The sequence below is a fragment of the Salvelinus sp. IW2-2015 genome, linkage group LG17, assembly GCF_002910315.2.
Source record: "Salvelinus sp. IW2-2015 linkage group LG17, ASM291031v2, whole genome shotgun sequence".
NCBI classification, from domain to species: Eukaryota; Metazoa; Chordata; class Actinopteri; order Salmoniformes; family Salmonidae; genus Salvelinus; species Salvelinus sp. IW2-2015.
In genome coordinates, this window is record NC_036857.1 from 723,087 (window position 1) to 744,341 (window position 21,255).

At 42.1% G+C, this 21,255-nt stretch overlaps 2 protein-coding genes across 4 annotated transcripts in view; both read left to right on the top strand.

Annotated features, from left to right (window-relative positions):
* The first annotated feature begins 887 nt into the window (after nucleotides 1-887).
* On the top strand, nucleotides 888-14,695 carry LOC111976790 (small nuclear ribonucleoprotein G). 2 transcript variants are annotated; one of them, XM_024005920.3, is made up of 4 exons: nucleotides 888-1,017; nucleotides 7,375-7,397; nucleotides 14,250-14,374; nucleotides 14,505-14,695. In XM_024005920.3, exons 2-4 carry the CDS (start codon nucleotides 7,379-7,381, stop codon nucleotides 14,553-14,555), a joined length of 195 nt encoding a protein of 64 aa, XP_023861688.1. In that variant the 5' UTR covers nucleotides 888-1,017; nucleotides 7,375-7,378; the 3' UTR covers nucleotides 14,556-14,695. The 2 variants fall into 2 exon arrangements, with proteins under 2 accessions (XP_023861688.1, XP_023861687.1); XM_024005919.2 differs by lacking the exon at nucleotides 888-1,017 and adding an exon at nucleotides 6,327-6,626.
* A 770-nt stretch (nucleotides 14,696-15,465) lies between these two features.
* The window catches only part of LOC111976792 (pyridoxal phosphate homeostasis protein), a 17,428-nt gene continuing 11,638 nt past the window's right edge, over nucleotides 15,466-21,255 (top strand). The window contains exons 1-2 of one of the 2 annotated variants that reach the window (XM_024005921.3): nucleotides 15,466-15,586; nucleotides 20,986-21,093. In XM_024005921.3, coding sequence (XP_023861689.1) covers nucleotides 15,497-15,586; nucleotides 20,986-21,093 — 198 coding nt within the window. In that variant the 5' untranslated portion in view covers nucleotides 15,466-15,496. The remainder of the gene's footprint in view (nucleotides 15,587-20,985; nucleotides 21,094-21,255) is intronic. The other variant, XM_024005922.3, reaches the window with a different exon arrangement.

The following is a 21,255-nucleotide window of genomic DNA, read 5'->3' on the forward strand; positions in this document are numbered from 1 at the left end:
AGAACAAAGTCAGACTTATGTTCGTTGTTGGCATTTTCAAATATATAATGATTACTTTGTGTATTTGAATATTTACCTTTCAGCCTTAAAGTAAACTATGCTCTGTCCTCGTGTGTTTATTTGCTCCCAAAAATGTAGGACTTTATTATTTCAATTGAATTCATTCTACRATTCTATTATTCAATCCATGTCCCGTGTTGTTTTATGGTCATTCAAAGGTTTCACTGCATTTTGGTTTTAAAAACAGGATGTATAGTAACAGGACTACAAAACCTGAATTAATTGTCTAAAATTCCTCTGTAGTCATTCAGTTTTCATTTTCTTATCTTCAATGCCAAACTCTTTGGCCAATAATGTTTTCATTCAGTTCAATGCTTCTGTAGTCAATACTGGTTTTAGCCTTAAATGGAGGAAATATTACAGTAATCTGCTGTATATAAATGTTTTGTTTATATTAAACGATTGTTACCCTTTGTTTTGACTGAGTCATGGTGTTGTGCATAAGGGGGGGGTTAGTGGTGGATTGAGGTAAGTGAGCAGATTTTTTTTTTTTTTGCATTAAATGCCCACATTGATTTCCACATACAGAGCAGAGTTATTTTGAAWTGCCATGCTACATCTGATCCCTAACACTTTGCAACACTTTGAATGTACATACTAAATCTGGTGTTTTTATATACTCTCTGGATAAATCTAATATTTTACTGTCCACTTCATTCTCTAATCATAAACCACGGGATTCAACTCTACCATTATTACCAACTTTCCTGAAGCCATTTGTGTTCTTGAATGTCTCATTGGTCGAAAAGAAAGTACCAGAATGCTAAGTTTTGTAGTCCTACCAAAGCTCAAAGTACACAAACAACTTGGCTTCACTTTGGAACACATGGCTACGGTGCTGCAGGGAAATGAAAACAACGTTTTGATATCCAAGTATTTATCTTTAAAAAATTACTTCCTTTAAACTTGTTGGAAACTGATATGTCACCAGTATTCGGATTTGTTTGACCAAAAAAGGTAGGCTAATTTCGTTGCATGTTTTAACATTCTGTCTTGTTTTAGCTAGCTAGTTAGCCGACTAAACTCCACAATTTCGATGGCTAACAGTAACGGTAGTGTGGGCGGACTGGAGGTCCGACGTCACAAAATGTTTTTACAAAAAAAAMCTACTGATTTGAGCACCCAAAGAATGAAAATTCTTTGTGTGTTCAAATCAGTAGTTAAAAAAAATATAAGTATACAAACGTGAATTTGTAACATCCTAAATCGTGGAATTGAGGTTAATAGCCTAGTTAACGCAGCTAGCTAGTAGCTATAGCGATTTCCTGCATAATGTTAAATTCGATTTGCTTTATTCCCACGTTATCACTGCATGTAGCCTATTTTGCTATACACGCGGTAAATCTTTTCAGTCCTTTAGAAATGGGGAAATGCCTACACTCACCTACCACACAGTTAGCCATTACATTACACAGAAGTCATTGGACGAAGGCGTTTTTTTAAAGAGTCCTGACGCTCGGTCTGAACATTAAAACGCATCGCTTGCGGTACGGTTTTGGAAACCATAAGGCCCTTCTCTTTCATGTCAGGGAGAAATCTTTTTTTTTTTTTTTTTACTAAAGGTTAAATTGATTACACACCATTTTTATAGGGTTCCGACACGGTTATATTTCCTTTTTTTTTTTTTTTTTTTACTAAAGGTTAAATTGATTACACACCATTTTTATAGGGTTCCGACACGGTTATATTTCCATGTTATATAGCACTTGTTTACAGACTGAAGAAAGTGGACTAACTGGGCCAATTAACTATCTGCGTCTCCGAACACCTGTGTGTATATTGGCAGCCATATTGTAAAAAGTCTTCTGTTGGATTAAGAGAAAGTTAATGGGTGAATTCTGTGATGGCCCTATATCTACAAATCGTTTTAAACCCTATTCTAGCCATGTGTGCAATTTTGGTGCCTCTATCACCAAAGTTGAAAATCATATTTACACAGTTGAAATCGCAATTACATGGAATTCTGTGGCTAAGCTTCCAACATTTTAATGTCAATGACACAAAATGGGTGATACATTCTTTTGTTGTTGTAACTGATACTTTCAAAGTTGGTTATATTATATATAATTTAAAAGGTAATTTCATGAACTGTCAGAACCTCTTGTCAAACAGTTTAAAATGTATCAGGGGTTTCTGCTTTTAAAGCCATTTTTATACATGTACCCTAGAGGTCAAAGTTCTGTTGACCTGAACTTCATCGGAAAATGTGTCTGATGGATAACTGTGACTCTAAGCTTTCCGGTGAGATATGATATGAAGGGTACAAACAAGCAATACCTTTTTCATATAATGACATTGTTTGTCATATGGGGAAAATATAAGTGGATGGAGGGATGAAAGAAAGAATGATAACACACACATTTTCCAACTAAGGGACATAAACCTTGAAGAAAAAAATACCTTATTATACAACATCGGCCCAACTGAGTCCGACGGCCCAAAAGTTGGGGGTCTGGCTCATGGACTATCATTGGTAGCTACGCGTCAAGGGGAATATACCATTTAGCAGACGCTTTTATCCAGAACGATTTAGTCACGCGTGCACAGATTTTACGTATGGGTGGTCCCGGGATTTGAACCAACTATCCTGTTGTTGCAATAGCAGCTGAGCTACAGAGAGGGTGACAGATATACAGCCCGTCTCTGCAGCCAACCATTGGTGCTGTAAAAAGAGGGACCAGGGAAATGTTTTGTAGGCTATAGCTAAGTTTTCCCTCATCAGGATGATGAACATGTCTAATAGACTGTCCTCTGTACCTCCAAATAGGTGCCTTGGTTGAAGATGGATGCAGTACCTTGCAGTTGGAACACTACAAGAGTTCAGGAGTCGTTTGCTCGGACTAAGCCTGCCTCAGACACTCTAACAAAGCTGGCAAAACTTGTGGCACAAAAGCAAGAGAGTCAAAGCCAAAACCAACTACTGCCTGATGTGTGCCCGTGTGTGTGCGCAGACATGGCTGAGTTATTGCACCACCAGCAGGGAGAACATGCCTTACGTAAGTGTCATCGCTGCCTTTCCTGTGGCAAAGAGTTTTCGCTCCTATCCTCTTTGCAGTTGCACAAGTGCATTCATGATGCTGCTCCGTGTCAGCTCTGTTGTGGTAAACCCCAGCTAGGTGCTCCATGCAGTGCATGCAAGGCTTCAACCTCAGACTCTCAGAGTGTTCAGGATAAGTCCCTTTATCACCAGTCCCACCATCATGATAGCAGATCATATGCCTGTGCTCCGTGTGGTAAAAGCTTTAGCCAAAAGCAGTCTCTGCTTCACCATCAGCAGACTGGCTGTAGTAAATCTGCCTCACGAACTTCAAAAGTCGTCAGCCCTCCCGCTGACACTCCCTCGCCTGAATCTGCCATCTTGTACTCCTCTCCCCCTGACTCTCCCCCCCCTGATGCCACTAGTGTCCCAGATCCTGACAGGCCAAGCCAATGCCAACTTTGCGCCAAGAGGTTTCGCTCAGGGGCTGGCCTTGCATGCCATCAGCGATCCACCCATCGGGAGGAGTGGATCATCTCTAAGTGTCCTCTACTAAAAGGAGGATGCACAAATGGGGTTAATATTTTATCGAATCAGATGGCTGGGCCATCCCAACCAAAAAGAAGAGGCAGAAAGAGCCAGCTCCTCTCCTGTCGTTCCTGTGACAGGGTCTTCCTAAGCACTGCCAAGCTGTACTTGCACAGACAAGAGTCCCACAGCAGAGAGAAGGATATCAGAAGAGATCCAAGGCCACTGATTAGCAAGCGGAGGAAAAGAGAGACATACCCATGTGAAGTTTGTGGTAAAGTGTTCTTGCACCACTTGTCACTTAAAGCACACGTCAAGAATCATAGTCAAGAACCACCAAGCCATGTTCAGCAGGTTGGGAAAGCAGCCAAAGAGACCAAGTTAGGTGAGAAGATGCCAAAAAAGCCTAAAAGCAACCTATCACGGAAGGTGGGTGGAACATTGGTCAAGGCTAGCAGAGGGAGACCAAAGAAAATCCCAGAAGAAGAGGGAGAGTTTCCTTGCCCATCTTGTGCTGAGGTGTTTTCTTTGCAGTCTGCCCTGAAGGAGCACGAGGAGTTGCATCAGCCTACAGGGAGTATGAGACAGTGCAGCGTGTGCAGTCAGGGCATGGGTATCTCTAAGAAGCCTGGGGCCAAGCTTCGGAGGGCCTACCATTGTGTTCCCTGCTTGAAGGCTTTTGTAACACTGGACACTTTCTTACAACACTGCCAAGATCACCTTGTTGTCAGTGGCGATGAGGAAGGGAGCAATTTATGACCTTGACAGCAAAATGTGAGATGTTGTACTCTTCCTTTTTTAGTTTTTTAACAAGCTGTACTGAGTTCCCAAGAGAATATTATGTGTTCATGTACATTTAAAAATATGTTTAGACCACTCACCACAATAGCTGTTTGAATGTAATTCATATCAACATGTGATTTCAAGTTGCAACAAAAAATGTTTTTGTGTGTGTGCTGTCTGATACCATTAATTTTGTGACTGACCAACAGTGGTACGCTGTGAAAGCAGTACAGAAACAGTCTTACTAGGCCTAAATCCTCTTGATTTAGACCTTTTATATTCCTTTACAAATGTTGATCGGATCCAACCATCCATTTGTCGATATGGTTTAAATTAAATGAATATACACAATAACTAATTTACTATGTTGCTGCAGCATTAAAGGTCCAATGCAGCAGTTTTTTAWTTTTTTTATCTCAATATCAGATCATTTCTGGTTAACAATTAAGTACCTTTACTGTGATTTGTTTTCAATTTTAATGATCAAAACGGGGAAAAAGACGGAAAAAATAGCAATTTCTCAAGCAAGAWTTTAGCTAGGACTGTCTGGAAGTGGCCTGACTGGGGAGTGGAAAACTGAAAGCTGTTATTGGGATTGAGGTTTGGAACTCTTTCTTATTTGCTATTAAAGGGCATTATAATAATTTTCAAAATTTCACAGTATTATTCCAACCTCACAGTGTGGAAAGATATACTGAGTATAACGAACATTATGAACACCTTGCTAATATTGAGATGCCCTCAGAACAGCCTCAATTCGTCRGGSCATGGACTCTACAAGGTTTTGAAAGCATTCCAYGGGGATGCTGKCCCATGTTGACTCCAATGCTTCCCACAGTTGTGTCAAGTTGGCTGGATGTCCTTTTGGGTGGTGGACAATTCTTGATACACACAGGGAAACCGTTGAGCATGAAAAACCCTGCAGCTTTACAGTTCTTGACACAAACCGATGCGCCTGGTACCTACTACCATTTTGTGACCAAACTATTGGTAGAGTTGAAATGCGGTGGAAATACATTGAACTTTAGATTATTTTTATTTGGTACAGGAAAACTTTTTATTTTTACCTCTTGATGACTTATGTGTGACACTGATTTAGCATTCATTTCCTAATKATTTATCTCTGCCTGTCTGTGTGTGAGATGCATGCTCATGGAGCCAGCTAAGACAATGTGACGTAATATAACATGGATATTATGCAAAACACGCAGTGATTGCAACCTTGCTGCTACTGTTGGTTAGAAATTAGTTTACCAGGTTATCCATTTTCTCCAGTTTTTAGTAAACCAAAACCAGAAGAAAAATAAAAGACTTAAATGTAGACCTTGCGCTTCAAAACTCTCTTAGTTGTTTTTGAAATTGACCCACTGTGCTGTTTTACTTTCTKCATCTACGTCATATCGCTGAGTCTACCTTTTAAAAGAAAGTCATATTTTATTTGGAAAAAAAGGTTTTTAAGTTTCTACTTCGGGAAAGTGCCTTTTGTGTCCGAGTTAGCAACYTTTTCTTAGAACATACCTCATTAAAAGTATTCTCCCATGATGTTTTGTGTTGACTCCATTAATCTTCTTACAGAAAACAACAACATTGTTATATTATTAAATTGACACAATATTATCTATATATACACAATATCCATTACAACATAAGAAAAGATCTTGGGCTTGAAGAGTTGTTCACATGTCTCACAGCCCTGCATTCTAAAATGTGATTTGTTGGTTTACGTGGCACATTTTTACACTGATGCAGATGGTGAAACTCTATAAATCTGAATAATTTATTGATTTGAGGGTAGAGTGAGAAATGTTATTTGACAAAGTAAATAGGCACACATTTCAAACAACTTTTCTGTCAAGGTAGTTCTGCAATTTWTATGAAGACAGAGAGAACTCATCAATGATCTACTCCCATACAGTAGAGCGGCGACGTGCCCGCTTATGTTAGAGGAAGTTTGCATAACGTTCTCCGGTGTATGGTCATTGAGGTTTGGGGGATGGGAGAGGTTATTTGAAGTACAGAGTTGGGTAGGAGGATTTAGAAATGTGGAACTAATGTTGTAAACCGCAATTGACCACACACTCCAGCACAGTAGGTGACGGCATGCACCTTAAACGTTAGTTTGCGGAACGCCATTATATCGTAGAAGAAGAATACGTTTTCCGGTTCCGCTCGTTACGCATGCTTTCCGCTTTTTTTCACAAAAGGAAGTCTCACGAGCTGAAGGCCCCCCCAAAAACAGAAGAAACATGAGTAAAGCACACCCACCAGAGTTGAAAAAGTRAGTTATTAAAAATACATATTCATAGTTGGTCTTCGATCCAGTGTAATTTCTAATATTTCGCTGTTCATTTTAGATAATGTGGCTAGCAAGCTAACAGGTAGCTACACGCTAGCACAAATCCACCGGTAGTCGGTAACTAACACTGTTGTGGCTAGTAAAATGGCTCGCTAGTTATTGAATGGAACGGTTAGATAACCAAACCATGCATTCATTGACATTTAATTGATGTACGAATATCATTAAGTGTCAGTATTATGAACGGCCCGACGACAACGAGTTGCCTCTGCGCTCGCATTACAATGTTAGATAACTGATAGCCACATTTAGTTTCGCACTGTTGTGGGAGCACGAATGCTAACTTTCGGTATCAACAGCCAATCTAGTTGGGCCTGGAAGCTATTGTGAGCTTCGATTGGTCAATCACGACCCGATGTCGCGGAGTATTTTAATAATGTTTAGTTTATTCCAATTTTCTCAACGGTTCCCCAGCCCACTTCGCTTCCTTTATTGAAAATTAATGGCATTTTAGTTTTCATCGTTCCCAACGTGCTATACGGATCTCTTGTGTAAAAAAAAATAGTTTAAAAAACTTTTGATGCTTTAGCGAAAAACTAGTTCTTGTCCAGCTCCTAGTGAAAATCAGAGGCATGGACCAGAGMCAATCCGTCTCTGATATAGCCATACAATCGGTGGTGTTGCGATCTCTATTAGCAACTAATAATAACATATTTTTGTTTCATTTCAGGTTCATGGACAAGAAGCTTTCGTGTGAGTACTGATTCTGAATGTTTATGGTTCTGCTTAGTTGAACGGACAAATCTCTTTGCTTGCAGAGTTGAGACTAATGTTAAAAACCCAATTAGGGCTGGGCCAAATGGCCTTAAAATCATATCTGGATTATGGGCAACTCACAATACACACTATGTGGACACCTGCTTGTCGACCATCTCATTCCAACACCACAGGCATTAATRTAGAGTTGGTCCCCCTTTTGTTGCTACAACAGCCTCCACTTGTCTACTAGATGTTGAAACATTGCTGCGGGGACTTGCTTCCATTCAGACACGAGCATTAGTGAGGTCGGGCACTGATGTTGGGCAAYAATAGGTGTTCCAAATCATCCCAAAGTWGTTMGATGGGGCTGATGTCAGGGTTCTGTTCAGTGAAGTTCGTCCACACTGATCTTGACAAACTATTTCTGTATGGACCTCGYATTGTGCACRGGGGCATTGTCATGCTGAAACAGGAAAGGGCCTTCCCCAAACAGTGGCCACAAAGTTGGAAGCACAGAATCGTCTAGAATGTATGCTGTAGCGTTAAGATTTCCCTTCCCTGGAACTAATTKAATTGTAATTTTATTTAACCYTTATTTAACTAKGCAAGTCAGTTAAGAACAAATTCTTATTTTCAATGACGGCCTAGGAACATTGAGKTAACTGCCTCGTTCAGGGGCAGAAYGACAGATYTTTACCTTGTCAGTTCGGGGATTCGATCCTGCAACTTTTCGGGTTACTAGTCCAACGCTCTTAACCACTAGGCTACCTGCCGCCCCACTAAGAGGCCTATCCCAAACCATGAAAAACATCCCAGACCATTATTCCGCCTCCACCAAACTTTACAGTTTGCACTATGCATTGGGGCAGGTAGCGTTCTCCTGGCATCCGCCAAACCCAGATTATTCTGTTGGAATGCCAGATGGTGAAGCGTGATTCATCCCTCCAGAGAACGCGTTTCCACTGCTCCAGAGTCCAATGGTGATTCATCCCTCCAGAGAACGCGTTTCCACTGCTCCAGAGTCCAATGGCGGTGAGCTTTACACCATTCCAGCTGACGCTGGCATTGCGCATGGTGATCTCAGGGTTTGTGTGTGGCTGCTCTGCCATGGAGACCCATTTCATGAAGCTCCCGACGAACAGTTCTTGTGCTGATTTAGCTTCCAGAGGCAGTTTGGAACTTTGTAGTGAGTGTTGCAACTGAGGACATATGATTTTTCCACGCTTCAGCGGTTCCGTTCTGTGTGGCCTACGCTTCACGGCTGAGCMGTTGTTGCTCCTAAACGTGCCGTTGTTGCTCCCAGGTGGCGTGGCGGTTTAAGGCACTGCATCTCAGGCACTGCATCTCAGTGCTAGAGGCGTCACGACCCTGGTTCAATTCCAGGCTGTATCACAACCGGCCGTGATTGGGAGTCCCATAGGGCGGCGCACAACTGGCMCAGCGTCGTTAGGGTTTGGCCGAGGTAGGCTGTCATGGTAAATAAGAATTTGTTCTTAACTGACTTGCCTTGTTAAATAAAYGTTTCCACTTCACAATAACAGGACTTATAGTTGACCGGGGCAGCTCTAGCAGGGCAGATATCTGACTAACTTACTTGTTGGGAAGGCGGCATCCTATGACGGTGCCACGTTGAAAGTCACTGAGCTCTTCAGTAAGGTCAGTCTACTGCCAATGATTGTCTATGGAGATTGCATGGCGGTGTGCTCGATTTTTATACACCTGTTAGCAACGGCCGTTGCTGAAATAGTCAAATCCACTGATTTTGAGGGGTGTCCACATACTTTTATATATGTAGTGTATCTACATAATAATAAAAAATAATTTAAAAAAGTGCAACAAAGCTTATATAGAGAATAAAGGTCAAACAATCAAGAAYAATCGAATGAATTCAGGGCTTGTAGAATTATACCTAGGCTAAATATAAGCCTTCTACAACCATAAGATAAGACCCACTAATAATTTTATCAAAATAGTTTACAGGGGTTGCATTAGCTTTCAGAAATCTGCATTTTCAAAATGCAGGCCTTTAAAAATATATATATTAAAAAAATTATACGAAATTCGCCTGCATTTTATATAAAGTCAATAGTGTTATTTAAAAAATTGTTTTGCTAACAATTGAGTGATAAGAGGCGAGCAACGATATAGTTTTTCTAAACAACACTAGTGCAACACATTGAGAAGAGTATTTTCATCAGATGACAACAGAAGTGCATCTCTGTTTGGCTTGCAGCTATACAGGAGGAAATTGGCTTACAGTGTCTCCTGCCAATTCAATGTTCCCTCTAAGCTGCGCGCCTCCCCCGCCAATTCAATTTTCCCTCTAAGCTCCGCTGGGCTGCCTGGCATAAGAAATAGCATCCTGCGCAGAGAAGCAGAAGATTGAACTCCTCAACTTTCTAGCGTTTTCTCCGTTAACACTATCAACGTTTCCCTTTTACTGTGGGTTATTGTGATCAATTCAACGTAATATTAGCCACTTTAAATGCAGCATAACAAAACAAACTATGCATGAGATGTTGTTATAGGCACAATGCATTGGAGTATGATTCTACACAGACCAGTGCGGCATAACCAATCAGAGCTGCAGTAGCCCTATATGCAACTAGACCATTGCCAAATATGGATTTGTGCCGTTCACTTTGAACTGGACTGTGTTTACACCATGAGCGGTTGTGAGTAGATGCGCTTACTTTGAGATCAAAGTGAGAGCTGCATGTAGCCACGTGTGCACATTTGTTCATATCCTTTGCTTAGTAGTGAGTTATTAGCCCAGTTATAGATATCTAGTCAGCAATGGAGGAGTGATTGCATCTTACAAGAGCACTAAACATGTACATTTCTAGACATCTTTAAAAAGYGAGTCCCGTAAATAGCATTTATTTCTGTCTTAAAGGGGCAGTGTTGTATTTTGAGACAGGCTTGAATAAGCTATGTAGCCAATAGGCAGAGGGAGCCATAATTTGTCTGACAATCTGTAATAATGTTATGTGAATAATGCATTTTATAAAGTGGTTTCTTGCATCAAACAACACATTTTCAGTCACCTTGTCTGGAGGACAAGTAGATTAACAGGTTAATGTCYAGCCCTGCATGTTTAGTTTTTTTTCCAAAAGTCTCATGGAATGTAGGTCTACATTGAACACCACACATTGGCTGCTACTGTAGGCTGAATGATAGAACAGCTATTTCCATGTTAAAATGTTATGGGGTGCATTTTCTCCATTGTTTCTTATGGTAGGCCACTCTGTTAGATCTACATTATGATCAAATAGCCACTGTAGCTGTTAACTGTAACTTAAAGGGGGTACAGCTTCATTGTTCTCAGTAAACGTACTGAATTTTCACGTTCAAGTTTCCACTCTGCAGACCTGAATTTTGCTCAGTGCAGGAAAAAAATAGAGGGAACATTGCTTACAATGAAAAGGCACTTAAAAAAWAWATATATAAAAAAATAAATGTATACATAAATTTTTTTGGCAAAAATGATCAGGCCATCATATTTGTGTTTCACAGATAGCCAGCTACATTTCCTAATGTTTCGCTTGAAGTTAATTKTGCRTTAACTTGCTATCGGAGGAAAGTATTGGAGAAAAAATTGCCTATACATCATTCAGAGAACTGTCTGGTGATCCATTGATGAGAGCTAAGATAAGTAGCACGAAACGTGTCCGTTTACATTCCTGATTTAGCGCGAACCTTGCCTGAAGCCGAGCAAAATGTACAATAAGAAGAATTTTAGATCTGAAAAAAAAAACGCAAAAATCCTGCGTCAACAACGAACCCTGGTTTAACCTGCTTTTTGCAATCACTGATCTGGCTTTCAAGTCTGTCTATGAAAATGCCCTTTTTTTGTTACACATTTTCCAGAACTATAACAATGACTAACTTCTGGTAGCAGGTATTCTAGAACATTAATACTTCTCATAAACAATATCTCAAGCACAAGCCCACATGCTAGTGAGTAGCCGGCTAATCTGTTATATTTAAACTCTAGTTAAGTTGGATCTATTTGTTTGCTAACAAGGTAGAACAGTTGAACTGTTATGAATACACCCTCCTGTCYGTCTCCAACTGTTTGAACAACACGGCCTGTTCATTTGGTTTAGATGTTGAAATCAAGTGGCCAACCCGGATAAGATGATGCTTATTTTTCAGAATGAGAACGAGTTGCCAGTTCCTTGTATAATTGAGAATGTTTATGCTCGTTGCACATGTATAAAACAGACTAGACGACTAACACAAGAGCATGTGGCTAAAATGCTGCTAGCTGCAATACCGTGTGTAACAAACTGGACATTAACACAATCATGTTAATTCATACAAGTTTTTAGTGTCTGCGCTGTATTTAAAAAGAAAGTCCGTTGAGACATGAGGGTATCATTAGAAAGGGAATCGACGGATTCGTTTGGACCAAACCTCAATTGACAATAGCGAGTTCAAACTGCTTGTCAGAGAGGAAGAAGTCATCTTTTATCTTTGTAGTTRGGGGCATGGTGTCTGAGTGGAACGGTGCACAGAACGCGCAAATGAGACCTGAAAGAAACAAACGCTCATAAAAACATATATAAAAAAATAAATAAAAAAAAGATTCTTGCAATACCGGCATTTGAAACATCGTGCTAAAACGTTAATTTGATAGTGCATTTGGAAAAGTATTCAGACCTCTTGACCTTTTCCACATTTTGTTACGTTATAGCCTTACAAAAAAAACACACACAATCCCCCCTGAATGACGAAGCGAAAATCAAGTTTAGAAATTCTTGCAAATTTATATATAAAAAAAAAAAACATGCCTTATTTACATAAGTATTCAGACCCTTTGCTATGACATTCGAAATTGAGCTCAGGAGCATCCTGTTTCTATTGATCATCCTTGATGTTACTTGATTGGAGTCCACCTGAGGTTAATTCAATTGATTGGACATGATTTGGAAAGGCACACACCTGTCTAGGGTCCCACAGTTGACACTGCACGTCAGAGCAAACACCAAGCCATGAGGTCAAAGGACTTGTCCGTAGAGCTCAGAGACAGGATTGTGTCGAGGCACAGATCTGGGGAAGGGTACTAAAACATTTCTGCAGCATTGAAGGTCCCCAAGAACACAGTGGCCTCCATCATTATTAAATGGAAGAGGTTTGGAACCACCAAGACTCTTCCAGCCAAACTGAGCAATCGGGGGAGAAGGGCCTTGGTCAGGGAGGTGACCAAGAACTCGATGGTCACTCTGACAGAGTTCCTCTGTGGAGTGCTGCAGAGATGGTTGTCCTTCTGAAAGGTTCTCCACCTTTCAGAAGGACAACCATCTCTGCAGCACTCCACCAATCAGGCCTTCATGGTAGAGTGGCTTTGGGACAAGTCTCTGAATGTCCTTGAGTTGCCCAGACTTRAACCCGATCCAACATCTCTGGAGAGACCTGAAAATAGCTGACCGAGCTTGAGAGGATCTGTAGAGAAGACTGGGAGAAACTCCCCAAATACAGTTGTGCCAAGCTTGTAGTGTCACACCCAAGAAGACTCGCGGCTTTAATTGCTGCCAAAGGTGCTTCAACAAAGTATTGAGTAAAGGGTCTGAATACTTATGTAAATGTGTTATTTCAGTTGTAGGCAAATTTCGAAAAAACAGTTTTTGCTTTTTCATTATGGGTTATTGCGTGTAGATTCATGAGGGGGGGGGTCATTTAATCCATTTTAGAATAAGGCTATAATGTAACAAAATGTGGGAGAAGTAAAGGGGCTTGAATACTTTCAAATGCACTGTATATCACCCAGCCATAAACCCAATTTACATTTTCTTGGCCATATAACTTGTTGGGCTGAAATGAAAAGTGGGTCCAACTTGTCTTATCGCAGGGATCATCAACTAGATTCACCCGACGGGCCGTTGKATTTTTTCTCTCTTTTTTTCTTGAGCGGATGTTCGGGGGGGGTGGCTCAGAATGCAATAAGGCCCGAGGGGTGTGGTATATGGTCAATATACCACGGTTAAGGGCTGTTCTTATGCAAGACACAATGCAGAGGCCTGGATACAGCCCTTAGCCGTGGTATATTGGCCGTATACCACAAACTCCTGAGATGCCTTATTGCTATTATAAACTGGTTACCAACTGTTCGATTTTAATTTTCAGAGTACAAACTCAACGGACACTTGAAAGCTTTAAACCAAGTTTATTCTTCCCTGGGGGTCAATAACAGCTGCATTAGACAAAGACATGGTTTCATCCATGGTAGTATACATACCCCACTTTGGGTGGAGTCTCCTCGTTATCCGACAAACATTGCATCAGTATTGCCTGTCAGGGAGCTGAGTGATCTGGTCCTTAAACGGTTCCTCCTCTTATCTGTACKGCCACATGATTGTTTTCCCTGCACTCAGCMCCTCCCAAGCTTCATTATGGTACCCCTCATGCCTCGTTTATAACTAATGGTTAATAATTATTAAAGCTCAAAAACCAAACCTATCACAATGTAATTAGAGCAGTTAAAATAAATGTTTTGTCATACCCGTTGTATACAGTCTGATATATCGCGGCTGTCAGCCAATTAGCATTCAGACCTCGAGCCACCCCAGTTTATAATTACAAATAATTTGTAGACTGCAAGAAGCCCAACAGATATGTTTGACTAAAATAATAATAATTTCAAACCTTGTTTACATTGGTATACAATCACGTGTCTCTCTATGCTTGAACAGATTTCTTATTAAAATCACTCAAGCTCATTTCCTGGTGTTTTTACAGTCTTATGTATATAAAACCGCCCCGCGGGCAGCCAGTTTGGGGTTACCCTGCCTTATACTGCCTCAACTGTTGTTCTTACAGTTATACATTTTTCTCTCCCCCCAGTGAAGCTGAACGGTGGCAGGCAGGTCCAAGGAGTCCTGCGAGGATTTGACCCCTTCATGAACTTGGTGATGGATGACTGCTTGGAGATGGCACCTGGGGGAATACAGAACACCATAGGCATGGTGGTCAGTACCAACAGCGTTGTTAACTACACTATCTCTGGGGACAGACACATTTTAGCTTTTATTCTCAATGTTATCACATACCTWGTTTTTTTTCAAGTAAATATTATATATTTTTTGTTGCTATCTGTAGGTCATCCGAGGAAACAGTATCATCATGTTGGAGGCCCTTGAGAGAGTATGAGGGGTTGGGATGGGAGAATCGTCTTCAAAAAAAAGTGGAATAGTGGACCTTTTTCTTAACGGATACGTTGACAGATGTTTCGTTGGAAATGTTTTGAATTGTGAAATCTTGTGAATAAACTTGGATATTTGTTTTCTTTATTTGTGTAATTCTGTTTTTAGCTCTACATGTTTCAAGCACTTGATTTGATTATTCTTGACAAGGTGTGCAGGCATAGGCGTTTATCAGAAGTTACATTTAAAAAATGTATTGCGCGAACGCTAGTTGACAACTTTATTCAAACTACACGCAGACATAAAAATGGTATCCACAAATAGGAGCTAATTTACTCGAACCGAGCCCGACATTATACATTGGGTTAGGGCTGAGTAGGATACGTTTTTTTTATTTCAGGGTATGAACAGAGCTCTGCTATCACTAAATTGATTACTTGACATGTTGATGCTGAGTCATTCGCTGCTCAACTGCGCAACAGTCATATCTGACTAAGATCGTAAGTGTCAGAAGGGCTTCAACCTCGTCAAATATAAAACGAGAGATTATTACACAGAAAATAACGTTCCTTGCGTTTTGTCGAAGTTTGGTGACGTAAAGTAGCTAACTGCTCTCATGCCTMGTCATTGRGCAGAGTAGCCCAAGCGGAGCCAGCATTGCTATATGGATACCTAGCCGCCATGAGAAGGGMGCAAGTGACAGGTGCAGCTAATGGATTTACTTACGGATTCAATTATTTCTGGTTTCGGGCCGGTCACATAGTTTTTCAACAAACACCCAGCTAGTTAGTGTGCACTAGATTGAATTGACGCGGAATGGTTTACCAATAGTGAACACAAGGCGTCGCTCTCTCACCTCACACAAGCTTTCTATGATATAGAAAGGACTTTTATTTTGACAGGTTGGTCACGTTGCTGTTGCTTACGCACAGTSGGTGGATTGAGGGTATGTGGAAAGTAGGAATGTCGGAGGAGGTTGGAAAAGCGTTACAAGCTGTGGTAGACAGGGTAAATCAAGCCGCGGCACGYCGACCCAAGGTAAATCCAGTTCAATATTATCTTGGGAAGAACCGGTGTATCTACTTTAGATAGTCGTGTCGTGAGAAATGGTCTTATCATTTAAGTGTCGAGGGTCGATGGACCAGTTATGCAAGGAAAAACACCAACCGTTGGATTGAGAAAGCACACCATAACATTYACATTACATTTTGATACATACTGATTATTTTACGGCAAACTCTTTAAAGGCGCGCGCTGCATGCAACCCGTTAGCGCGTGGAGGGTTCTAGACGATCTGCTGCTTTTATCATTTTGAYGTAAACGTCAACAATGTTTTGTAAACGTTGCAAAACATTTCTTCCATCAACTTCCGTTCACTCCTGATCGTAAGGAATGACCGTTTTGATTGGTTCATTTGAAACCATCCCACCACCATTCGAAAACAGTAGGTATACTAGAAGTTGATAGACTCCTTCCAAAATTCAAGTTGACAGWATCAGACCACACAGAAATTAGATGGAGCAACTGTCAATTCCAGCCATGGTTCATTAAATTATTCAGGCAAATTCACTGCTGCACACTTTTTTTATTTCACCTTTATTTAACCAGGTAGGCCAGTTGAGAACAAGTTCTCATTTACAACTGCAACCTGGCCAAGATAAAGCAAAGCAGTGCAGCACAAACAACACAGAGTTACACATGGAATAAACAAACATACAGTCAATAATACAGTAGGAAAAAAAGGTGTATATATACAGTGCGTGCAAATGAGGGAGGATACCGGAGGTAAGGCAATAAATAGGCCATAGTGGCGAAATAATTATAATATAGCAATTAAACACTGGAGTGATAGATGTGCAGAAGATGAGTGTACAAGTAGAGATACGGGGGTGCAAAGGAGCAAAATAAATAGATAACAGTATGGGGATGAGGTAGTTGGTTTGGATATTTACAGTTGGGCTATGTACATGTGCAGTGATCTGTGAGCTGCTCTGACAACTGGTGCTTAAAGCTAGTGAGGGAGATATGAGTCTCAGCTCATGATTTTTACAGGTTCGTTCCAAAGTCATTGGCAGCAGAAACATTTGAACGGAAAGGCGAGGGCAAATAATGAAAAAAACAAAGCGCAGCGGACGAAAACAGCGAGCCAGCGAACCACAACAGCGAAACAGGCGCAAATGCGGGTAAAGACGATGCCGGCGAAGGAGGAATTGGCTTTTGGGGGTGACCAGAGAATATACCTGCTGGAGCCGTGCTACGGGTGGGTGCTGCTATGGTGACCAGTGAGCTGAGATAAGGCGGGGCTTTACCTAGCAAAGACTTCTAGATGACCTGGACCACTGGGTTTGGCGAGCCGAAAGAGAGCAACGGCCAGCCAACGAGAGCATACAGGTTGCAGTGGTGGGTAGTATATGGGGCTTGGTGACAAAACGATGGCACTGTGATAGACTGCATCCAATTTACTGAGTAGGTTGGGAGGCTATTTTGTAAATAACACTCGCCGAAGTCAAGGATTGGTAGCGATAGTATTACGAGGGTAGTTGCAGCATGAGTGAAGGATGCTTTGTTGCGAAATAGGAAGCTGATTCTAGATGTAATTGTTGGATTGGAGATGCTTAAATGTGAGTCTGGAAGGAGAGTTTACAGTTTAACTAAGACAGCTAGGTATTTGTAGTTGTCCACATATTCTAAGTCAGAACCGTCCAGAGTAGTGATGCGGTCGGGCGGGCAGGTGTGGGCAGCGATCGGTTTAAAGAGCATGCATTTAGTTTTACTGGCATCTAAGAGCAGTTGAGCCACAGAAGGAGATTGTATGGCATTGAAGCTCGTCTGAGAGTTAGTTAATAGTGTCCAAAGAAAGGCCAGAAGTACACAGAAATGGTGTCAATCTGCGTAAGAGGTGGATCAGAGAATCACCAGCCAGCAAGAGCGACATCATTGATGTATACAGAGAAAGAGTCGGCCCGGAGAATTGAACCCTGTTCACCCCCATAGAGACTCCAGAGGCCCGGACAAAAGGCCCTCCGATTTGACACACTGAACTCTGTCTGAGAAGTAGTTGTGTGAACAGGTGAGGCAGTCATTTGTAGAAACCAAAAGCTGTTGAGTATGCGATGAGAATGGTGATTGACAGATCGAAAGCCTTGGCCAGGTCGATGAATACAGCTGCACACGATTGTCTCTTATCGGATGCGGTTATTGAATATCGTTATAGACCTTGAGTGTGGGCTGAGGTGCACCCATGACCAGCTCAGAAACAGATTTCATAGCGAGAAGGTACATGCGGTTTCGAACATGGTCGGTGATCCTATTTGTTAACTTGGCTTTCGAAGACCTTAGAAAGCAGGGCAGGATGGATATAGGTCTGTACATTTGGGTCTAGAAGTGTCTCCCCCTTGAAGAGGGGGATGACTGCGGCCAGCTTCCAACTTCTGGGATCTAAGACGATACAAAGAGTTTGAACAGGCTAGTAAACTAGGGTTTGGCAACAATGTTCGGCAGATCATTGTTAGAAAGAGAGGGTCCAGATTGTCTAGCCCGCCTGTTTTGTAGGGTCCAGATTTTTGCAGCTCTTTCAGAACCTCAGCTATCTGGATTTGGTGAGGAGAAATGTGGAGGCTTGGGCAAGTTGCTGTGCGGGGTGTAGAGCTGTTTGACCGAGTTAGTAGGGTAGCCAGGTGGAAAGCAGGCCAGCCGTAGAAAAATGCTATGGAAATTCTCAATTCATCGCGGGGATTTTATCGTGTGACAGTGTTTCCTAGCCTCAGCTAGTGGGCAGCTGGGAGGAGTGTCTCTTATTCTCCATGGACTTTACAGCTGTCCCAGAACTTTGGGGAGTTTGTTGCTACAGATGCAAATTCTGTTTGAAAAAGATAGGAGAGCAAAGGCTAACTAACCTGTGTATTCTATACTGGTTCCTAACTTCCCTTGAAAAGTAAGCACACTGCAGGGCTATTCAAGCTAATGCAGTACTCCACACCAGATGTTTTGTCTGCTCAAAGCAGTCCAGTCTGATGTGAACCAGGGGCTTATTCTGTTCCTGATTCTACAATTTTTGAACGGGGCATGCTTATTTAAGATGGAGAGGAAAGCACTTTTAAAGAATAACCAGGCATCCTCTACTGACGGAATGAGGTCAATGTCCTTCCAGGATACCCGGGCCAGGTCGATTAGAAAGGCCTGCTCGCTGAAGGGTTTTAGGGAGCGTTTGACAGTGATGAACGGTGGCCATTTGACCGCAGACCCATTATGGATGCAGGCAATGAGGCAGTGATCGCTGAGATCCTGGTTGAAGACAGCAGAGGTGTATTTGGAGGGCAGGTTGGTTAGGATGATATCTATGAGGGTGCCGGTGTTTACGGATTTGGGGTTGTACCTGGTAGCTTCATTGATCATTTGAGTGAGATTGAGGGCATCAAGCTTAGATTATAGGATGGCCGGGGTGTTAAGCATGTCCCAGTATAGGTCACATAACAGCATAAGCTCTGAAGAAAGATGGGGGGCAATCAATTCACATATGGTGTCCAGGGCACAGCTGGGGGCAGAAGGTGGTCTATAGCAAGCGGCAACAGTGAGAGACTTGTTTCTGGAAAGGTGGGATTTTAAAAGTAGGAGCTGAAATTGTTTTGGCACGGACCTGAATAGTAAGACAGAACTCTGCAGGCTATCTCTGTAGTAGATTGCAACTCCGCCCCCTTTGGCAGTTCTATCTTGTCAGAAAATGTTATAGTTAGGAATGGAAATTTCAGGKGTTTTGGTGGTCTTCCTAAGCTGGCAGAGTCTGCTAAGGCAGTGAATAAAACAAACTTAGGAGGCTTCTAATGTTAACATGCATGAAACAAGGCTTTTACGGTTACAGAAGTCAACAAATGAGAGCGCCTGGGAAATGGGAGTGGAGCTAGGCACTGCAGGGCCTAGATCACCAGAGGAACAGAGGAGGTTTCTGGGCACAGTAGAATAGATTCAAGGCATAATGTACAGACAAAGGTATGGTAGGATGTGAATACAGTGGAGATAAACCTATGCACTGAGTGACGATGAGAGAGATAATGTCCCTAGAAACATAATTTAAACCAGGTGAGGTCACTGCATGTGTGGGAGGTGGAACTTAAGGGTTAACTAAGGCGTATTGAGCAGGGCTAGAGGCTCTACAGTGAAATAAGGCAATAATTACTAACCAAGACAGCAATGGACAAGGCATATTGACATTAGGGAGAGGCATGCGTAGCCAAGTGATCATAGGGGTCCAGTGAGTGGCTCGGGCTGGAGACACGGCGATTCAGGCAGCTAGCGGGCCGGGGCTAGCAAGCTAGCAGAAGGGCCTTAGAGGGACGTTGCTACGGAAGAAAGTCTGTTGTAGCCCCSTCGTGCTGTTACATCTGCAGACCAGTCGTCGTGGATCAGCAGGGCTCCATGTGGTAAAAGGGTCCAAGCCAATTGGCGGAATAGGTATAGTGGCAAAAGCTAATAGTCCGATATGCTCTAGACAACTAGCAGGCTAGCAGATGGGCATTCAGGGGAAGTCGTAGGAAGAGCCAAGTGATAACCCCTCGGGCGAATACGCCAGCTAGTCCAGTCGTGTAGGCGGGTCCGGGCTGATTGACAAAATAGGGTATTGTAGCCCAAGGAGTGGTTGATGACCTCTTCGGCTAGCGCCGGAGATGCCTAGCAAGGCTAGCTCCAAGGACTATTGGTCTGCTTCGGGATCAGAATGTAGCCAGGAGTGGCCACTTGATAGCAGCTAGATAGCTCATGTCAATCCAGTGAAAAGGTTCTGAGCTTGCGGTAGGAATCCGGAGATATGGAGAGAAAYAAGTCCGATTTGCTCTGGTTTGAGTCGCGCTGTGCAGACTGGCGAGAGTTGGACGGACTAATCGTAGCTGATGACAGCTAGCAGTGGCTAGCTGGCTGGTAGCTAGTTAGCTGGCTAGCTTCTGTTGGGGTTCCGGTTCAGAAGAAATAGCAGATCCATACCACATTGGGTGAGGCGGATTGCAGGAGAGTATGTTGAAGTTGAAGTTAAGAAAAATATATATTTTTTAAATATATGCGAAGAAAAAATATATAAAAAGATATATACATGGGACACGACAAGACGAAGACAAAAAGACGTCTGACTGCTACGCCATCTTGGACAAACAATGAAACATAATACAGTGTAGACAGACAAAGACGACCCTTTCAGATTTCTGTCACCTTGATTGTAAGGAAATGCCAGCATGCTAAAATAAGTGCATTTGGACAGCATATCTTKGTTGCGTTCAGGAGGGCACAATGTTTTACACGTTACCAATACAACTAACACAATATAGTTTTCTATTGTGTCCCCCAATATGTCTTCCTGAATGAGCCTCAGATGTCGGCTGGGTTCATATAACACATCATTTATTTACAATATTTTTTTTTGCTTTTCTTTTTCCTCTGCTCTCCCAYCCAAGACGTTGCCCGTGGTGCCGCCCCGCCTGGTAGCTGTAAGTAAGACGAAACCACCTGACATGGTGATCGAGGCGTACCGAAAAGGACATCGCAACTTTGGTGAAAACTATGTGAGTGTTATACCTAGTATTGTACACTGGTTCTCTGTAGCTCAGTTAGTAGARCGTGGTCCTCTGTAGTTCAGTTAGTAGAACATGGTCCTCTGTAGTTCAGTTAGTAGAGCATGGTCCTCTAGTTAGTAGAGCATGGTCCTCTGTAGTTCAGTTAGTAGA

Coding starts and splice junctions, on each gene's coding strand:
- LOC111976790 (XM_024005919.2), top strand. CDS start 6,595: ATGAGTAAAGCACACCCACCAGAGTTGAAAAA. Junction 7,398..14,249: donor CATGGACAAGAAGCTTTCGT/GTGAGTACTGAT, acceptor CTCTCCCCCCAG/TGAAGCTGAACGGTGGCAGG. Junction 14,375..14,504: donor AGAACACCATAGGCATGGTG/GTCAGTACCAAC, acceptor TGCTATCTGTAG/GTCATCCGAGGAAACAGTAT.